The sequence below is a fragment of the Haliotis rufescens genome, unplaced genomic scaffold (assembly GCF_023055435.1).
Source record: "Haliotis rufescens isolate VD_foot unplaced genomic scaffold, xgHalRufe1.0.p SCAF_10, whole genome shotgun sequence".
Lineage (NCBI taxonomy): Eukaryota > Metazoa > Mollusca > Gastropoda > Lepetellida > Haliotidae > Haliotis > Haliotis rufescens.
Window position 1 is genome coordinate 23569969 of NW_025963780.1, and position 7751 is coordinate 23577719.

The window sequence follows — 7751 nt, forward strand, 5'->3', positions numbered from 1 at the left end:
ACAAACATTCCACACAACTTAACAACTCAACTGCACAATCTGACCTTTGTATGCACCCAGTGTGCAGGCGGATGAGGGCTTCGTTTGACTGCCAGTTGCAGCATCCTGTCCCTCTGTAGCAGACCCGGTGACGACCACATGGAGAAACCCCCTACTGTATCTACACCAGGGATGTGGCTATCCACCCTGAACACAACACCACATCATGGTCAAAACAGTGTTAGCGACCCGGTGACGACCACATGGAGAAGCCCCCTACTGTATCTACACCAGGGATGTGGCTATCCACCCTGAATACAACACCATATCATGGTAAAAACAGTGTTAGCGACCCGGTGACGACCACATGGAGAAGCCCCCTACTGTATCTACACAAGGGATGTGGCTATCCACCCTGAACACAACACCATATCATGGTAAAAACAGTGTTAGTGACCCAGTGACGACCACATGGAGAAGTCCCCTACTGTATCTACACCAAGGATGTGGCTATTCACCCTGAACACAACACCATATCATGGTAAAAACAGTGTTAGCGACCCGGTGACGACAACATGGAGAAGCCCCCTACTGTATCTACACCAGATTGTGGCTATCCACCCTGAACACAACACCATATGGTAAAAACCATGTTACCGACCCGGTGACGACCACATGGAGAAGCCCCCTACTGTATCTACACCAGGGATGTGGCTATCCACCCTGAACACAACACCATATCATGGTAAAAACAGTGTTAGCGACCCGGTGACGACCACATGGAGAAGCCCCCTACTGTATCTACACAAGGGATGTGGCTATCCACCCTGAACACAACACCATATCATGGTAAAAACAGTGTTAGCGACCCGGTGACGACCACATGGAGAAGTCCCCTACTGTATCTACACCAGGGATGTGGCTATCCACCCTGAACACAACATTGTATTATGGTAAAAACAGTGTTAGCGACCCGGTGACGACAACATGGAGAAGCCCCCTACTGTATCTACACCAAGGATGTGGCTATCCACCCTGAACACAACACCATATCATGGTAAAAACAGTGTTAGCGACCCGGTGACGACAACATGGAGAAGCCCCCTACTGTATCTACACCAGATTGTGGCTATCCACCCTGAACACAACACCATATGGTAAAAACCATGTTAGCGACCCGGTGACGACCACATGGAGAAGCCCCCTACTGTATCTACACCAGGGATGTGGCTATCCACCCTGAACACAACACCATATCATGGTAAAAACAGTGTTAGCGACCCGGTGACGACCACATGGAGAAGCCCCCTACTGTATCTACACCAGGGATGTGGCTATCCACCCTGAATACAACACCATATCATGGTCAAAACAGTGTTAGCGACCCGGTGACGACCACATGGAGAAGTCCCCAACTATATCACACCAGGGATGTGGCTATCCACCCTGAACACAACACCATATCATGGTAAAAACAGTGTTAGCGACCCGGTGACGACCACATGGAGAAGCCCCCTACTGTATCTTCACCAGATTGTGGCTATCCACCCTGAACACAACACCATATGGTAAAAACAGTGTTAGCGACCCGGTGACGACCACATGGAGAAGCCCCCTACTGTATCTACACCAGGGATGTGGCTATCCGCCCTGAACACAACACCATATCATGGTAAAAACAGTGTTAGCGACCCGGTGACGACCACATGGAGGACCCCCCCTACTGTATCTACACCAGGGATGTGGCTATCCGCCCTGAATACAACACCATATCATGGTCAAAACAGTGTTAGCGACCCGGTGACGACCACATGGAGGACCCCCCCTACTGTATCTACACCAGGGATGTGGCTATCCGCCCTGAACACAACAACATATCATGGTAAAACAGTGTTAGCGACCCGGTGACGACCACATGGAGAAGCCCCCTACTGTATCTACACCAGGGATGTGGCTATCCACCCTGAACACAACACCATATCATGGTAAAAACAGTGTTAGCGACCCGGTGACGACCACATGGAGAAGCCCCCTACTGTATCACACCAGGGATCTCGCTATCCACCCTGAACACAACAAAATATCATGGTAAAATAATGTTTACGACCCGGTGACGACCACATGGAGAAGCCCCCTACTGTATCTACACCAGGGATGTGGCTATCCACCCTGTACACACAAACATATCATGGTAAAATAGTGTTAGCGACCCGGTGACAACTACATGGAGAAGCCCCCTACTGTATCTACACCAGGGATGTGGCTATCCACCCTGAACACAACACCATATCATGGTCAAAACAGTGTTAGCGACCCGGTGACGACCACATGGAGAAGTCCCCAACTATATCACACCAGGGATGTGGCTATCCACCCTGAACACAACACCATATCATGGTAAAAACAGTGTTAGCGACCCGGTGACGACAACATGGAGAAGCCCCCTACTGTATCTTCACCAGATTGTGGCTATCCACCCTGAACACAACACCATATGGTAAAAACAGTGTTAGCGACCCGGTGACGACCACATGGAGAAGCCCCCTACTGTATCTACACCAGGGATGTGGCTATCCGCCCTGAACACAACACCATATCATGGTAAAAACAGTGTTAGCGACCCGGTGACGACCACATGGAGAAACCCCCTACTGTATCTACACCAGGGATGTGGCTATCCACCCTGAACACAACACCATATCATGGTCAAACAGTGTTAGCGACCCGGTGACGACAACATGGAGAAGCCCCCTACTGTATCTACACCAGGGATGTGGCTATCCACCCTGAACACAACAACATATCATGGTAAAACAGTGTTAGCGACCCAGTGACGACCACATGGAGAAGCCCCCTACTGTATCACACCAGGGATCTCGCTATCCACCCTGAACACAACAAAATATCATGGTAAAATAATGTTTACGACCCGGTGACGACCACATGGAGAAGCCCCCTACTGTATCTACACCAGGGATGTGGCTATCCACCCTGTACACACAAACATATCATGGTAAAATAGTGTTAGCGACCCAGTGACAACTACATGGAGAAGCCCCCTACTGTATCTACACCAGGGATGTGGCTATCCACCCTGAACACAACACCATATCATGGTCAAAGCAGTGTTAGCGACCCGGTGACGACCACATGGAGAAGCCCCCTACTGTATCACACCAGGGATCTCGCTATCCACCCTGAACACAACAAAATATCATGGTAAAACAGTGTTAGCGACCCGGTGACGACCACATGGAGAAGCCCCCTACTGTATCTACACCAGGGATGTGGCTATCCACCCTGAACACAACAACATATGATGGTAAAATAGTGTTACCGACCCGGTGACGACCACATGGAGAAGCCCCCTACTGTATCTACACCAGGGATGTGGCTATCCACCCTGAACACAAAACCATATCATGGTAAAAACAGCGTTAGCGACCCGGTGACGACCACATGGAGAAGCCCCCTACTGTATCTATGTAGTAGCGGTAGTTGTCGGGGTGGTAAACACAACAAACGGCTACAGGGTGTGAGCTGAAGGCTGTTTATTCTCTTAGAAGAGAATGGTGAATAAATACGGCCTGCAACAATGTATAAATAATAAGACATACTGCATACAAGACATAGAACATTGACATTATTATAATATACATAATGACTGTACATCTAAGGGACATTCAATTAGCAAGAAACCAATGTTACTCATGTAGGAAGTAACCTGTACAATGATATATATATTATATCTGCTTATGACTCTATAATCAGTTTAAACTAAACATAAACCATGTCTACTGTCATAACACTAGACAAGTACAATACTACATGATAATTACAAAGATATACGTAAGCATATATATAGATACATACATTTATACATTCATGAGTAACACATAAACAATACATACCAGACTGGTGAAACCTGTGCCGTGTCACCAAAGCTTCTAAGATAGTGCCAGTTACATCTGCATTGACAAAGTATAAACTAATGCAGATACTATTTACACTATAATTATACAAAACACATAAGTAAAATAGGTATTTAAAATAAGGATTGATCAAATTACTTAAATAATGCACTTTCACACATACGCATACATTCTTGTACACAATTGACACAATTACCTTAATGTGATATGAGGTATAGAATTACTACAGTTTATTTAGGGTTTAGTTTTATTTAGTTAATGTTCAAGTTAAGATGATAATAGCCTAGGATAAATTAGCTATTTATCAATTAAAGAAACTGCTTTATAATACTTTATCATATAAAATAATCATAACCAAAACACACTAAACTGTGGATTCAATACACAACCTGATTAGCAATAAACCAAGCACAACTTATTTCTAACTTTAAGAATTAGAAATACACAAATACATATAAAGTATCACACAAGAAATATACTATGACTAACCTTCAAATCCATGAAATAATCACATCTATTCGATCCATGAATACAAGATCCATTCAAAATATATACAAAATGACTATGGAGTACATATGTCAAGTGTAATCTGGCAACTGCCTCAGATCACAAGCAAACAAAGGTATACCTGTGGTCAGCTGTGAGTGACCACAGAGAACAATAGAGTACTCTATGCGCGGGGTGGGATACTAAGTGCTGTGGGTGAAAAGCATGCAGTGGTATGGTTAGTCAAGGCTGGATAAATAATAGACTGAATGAAACAGATAAGCTGTGGTATTAATGTTTAAACTGAAATACAATTATATGGCAACAGTAAGACAGGTAAATAAACTATGTACTACTTAATTCAAATATGAAATAGAATGTGTATAAAACTATAGCTTAAATAGAATTAAAATCTAACTTGTATGTACAAAATATTACTCTGCCACATACTTCCCCCTCCACACAAATGACGTCCTCGTCATTTGCCGGGTTTATCCAGTAGGGAAACTATCATCTGTGACATGGCTCCACCAAGTTGCTGGAAGACTCCAACCTCTGCCAGTTGCTCTAGGAGTTTGGCCTTTCGTCTCCAATCCTCTGCAGTAGCCTGGTTCATGACATAGTCCCCTGAGCGCTGCCATTCCGGTGGTCTTCTCTGTCGGGTAGAGGTTCTTGGTGGTGGTTTTGATTTTGGTCGGACATCAGGTGTCAAAGAGGTGGGAGCTCTTCTAGGTAAGTCTGGTTCCTGATCCTGTTCTTCAGTTCTTACATCTCCAGCATCAACTTCTGTACTGAGGGGATCACTGTCCTGCAGTGTATGGCCGTCACCATCAGAAGATGCACTGTCTACCCCTCCAGTCGTCGGGTCGTCACCTTCAGACTGTGAGATAGCGCCATCTTCTATAGACTCTTCACTGATGATTGTGATGTCATCAGTCACTATGGGTACTCCAGCTGTCAAGCTCTCTATACTAACCGACTTGATTTCCTCCTGGTCCGACACTTCTGTTGTCTCCTTGGCTGGCAATGTTTGTCCTTTCCTGCGACGTGGTCTCGGAGTTGGAATTGGTCTGGCTGGCTTGTCTGGCTCAGCTGTCCTTGGCAAAGATCCTATGGGAAGGAGGTGATTCCTGTGCAGAGTACGTGTTCTGCCTTCTCCGTTTTCCTTCTGCACAACAAACACTGGAATGCCCATGTTTGGCTGAGAAGTAACGATGTAAGGGTCCTCCTCCCATTTGTCCGAAAGCTTATGCTTGCCTTCAAAGGCTAGAATCTTGACAAGGACTCTCTCTCCGGGTTGCACAATAGCACCTCTGATCTTCAAATCATAGCCTGCTTTCTGTTGACCTTGGGCTGTTCTTGATGCTTTAGAAGCAATCTTGTAAGACTGTTCTAGTCGCTGTCTAAGGGCTTCAGCATAAGATGTTAGAGTGTGCTTGTCCCGGTTCGTTTCGATTCCAAATGCAAGATCAATAGGTAGGCGAGGCTCTCTTCCATACATCAAGTAGAAAGGAGTGTAGCCAGTCGACTCGTGCCTGGTAGCATTGTAGGCATGGACTAATGGTCTCACGTGTGATTTCCAATCCTTCTTCTGACTTGGCTGCAGAGTACCAAGCATGTCAAGCAGTGTCCGGTTAAACCTTTCTGTCATGCCATTTCCCATTGGATGGTACGGTGTGGTCCTTGACTTAGATAGGCCTAGAATGTCATAAACCTCCTTCATGAGTCTACTTTCGAAGTTTGCACCTGGTCACTGTGGATCCGCATTGGCATCCCATAATGCATAACGAAATTGTTGTAGAACGCCTCTGCTGTTGTCTTGGCAGTTAAGTTCCGAGTAGGTATTGCCTGGGCGTATCGTGTGAAGTGGTCAGTTATCACAAGCAGATGTTGGTATCCTCCCTTTGAAGTCTCCAGAGTAAGGAAGTCCATACAGACTAATTCCAAAGGCTGGGTACTTGTGATACTAGCATTTGTTGGTGTCTTCCTTTTCAAACATCTGTTGCAATTCCAGATCCAGTCTTCTGTGTCAGCTTGCATCCCTGGCCAATAGAACCTGTCACGTAGGAGTGATAGTGTTCAGTCACGTCCTGGATGTCCAATCTCGTTGTGCAAGCCTTGTAATGCATCAGGGATAAATCGTGATGGCAACACCAGCTGATACTTTGTCTCTCCTTCAGACTTGATCTGGCGATATAGAATCCCACGCTGGAGAGTGAGGTTGTCGAAGCATCGATGTAATGATGTGTCAGCTGGGGTATGCGGATAGTCTTGTCTCCTGGGTTTCCTCTTGACTCTTACTGCTTGGATCCATGGGTACAGGGTTGCGTCAGCAGCCTGTGTCATACGCCAATCCCGGTCTGTCATTCCTTGCAGATCCTTCCCTTCTTGGTGTAATTCCTCATCAACTGCAGCTGTAGAAAGGTACAAAGACTCTATGTAAGGCTGAGTGTGTAGAACTCCACAAATGGCTTTCACAGATTCCATGGAAAGTTGTTCTGTGGGGGCGTTGCTACTAAGTTCCGGAAGCCTTGACAAGGTGTCCGCGTCTGTATTCTTCAATCCTGGCCGGTACTGAACATCAAAGTCATATGCTGCAAGGGCTGCCAACCACCTGTGACCTGTGGCATCCAACTTTGCACTGGTGAGCACGTATGTCAAGGGGTTGTTGTCTGTGAGAACTGTAAACTTTGCTCCATACAGGTAGTCATGGAATTTCTCACAAACCGCCCACTTGAGTGCAAGGAATTCCAAACGATGAGCTGATCATGAATAGTTTGCTTCTGACTTGGTGAGTGCTCTACTGGCATAGCTGATGACTCTCTTCACACCATCCTGTTCCTGATATAATACTGCACCAAGTCCTTGACCGCTGGCATCGGTGTGGAGCTCAAATGGTGTTCCATAGTTTGGATATCCAAGGATGGGTGGTGAAGCTAGCAGTGTCTTCAGTTTCTCAAAGGCGTGTTCCTGTTCAGCTCCCCAAGTCCAAGGCTGTTCCATTACCTTCTTCTTGGACTTTCCAGATTTACCATGGGGCATCAGTGATGACAGAGGCTTAGCAATCTTGGCAAAGTCCTTAACAAACTTGCGGTAATATCCGGCGAAACCGAGGAACTTTCTGACATCACTTGGGTTGGTTGGTTGAGGCCAGTTCAATATCTTGTCCACTTTATCAGGATCAGTTGTAATTCCTTCTTCAGTCACCACATGGCCAAGGAACTTGATTTTCTTCTTGAAGAAGGAACACTTCTCTGGAGTTAATTTAAAACCTGTATCTCTGATCCTCTGGAATACTTGACTGAGCCTGATGAGATGTTCGCTGACTGACTGGGAGTAGACGATGATGTCATC

General features: G+C 45.8%; 2 protein-coding genes across 2 annotated transcripts in view; both read right to left on the reverse strand.

Annotated features, from left to right (window-relative positions):
- Nucleotides 1-188, reverse strand: part of LOC125376694 (oxidoreductase NAD-binding domain-containing protein 1-like) — a 52396-nt gene extending 52208 nt beyond the window's left edge. Inside the window, exon 1 of the mRNA XM_048388401.1 lies at nucleotides 45-188. Coding sequence (XP_048244358.1) covers nucleotides 45-140 — 96 coding nt within the window. The 5' untranslated portion in view covers nucleotides 141-188. The remainder of the gene's footprint in view (nucleotides 1-44) is intronic.
- A 4687-nt stretch (nucleotides 189-4875) lies between these two features.
- LOC125374619 lies at nucleotides 4876-6120 on the reverse strand. The gene has a single exon (XM_048385588.1). It carries the CDS (start codon nucleotides 6118-6120, stop codon nucleotides 4876-4878), a length of 1245 nt encoding a protein of 414 aa, XP_048241545.1.
- Between the last annotated feature and the right edge of the window lie 1631 nt (nucleotides 6121-7751).

Coding starts and splice junctions, on each gene's coding strand:
- LOC125374619 (XM_048385588.1), bottom strand. CDS start 6,120: ATGAAGGAGGTTTATGACATTCTAGGCCTATCTAAGTCAAGGACCACA.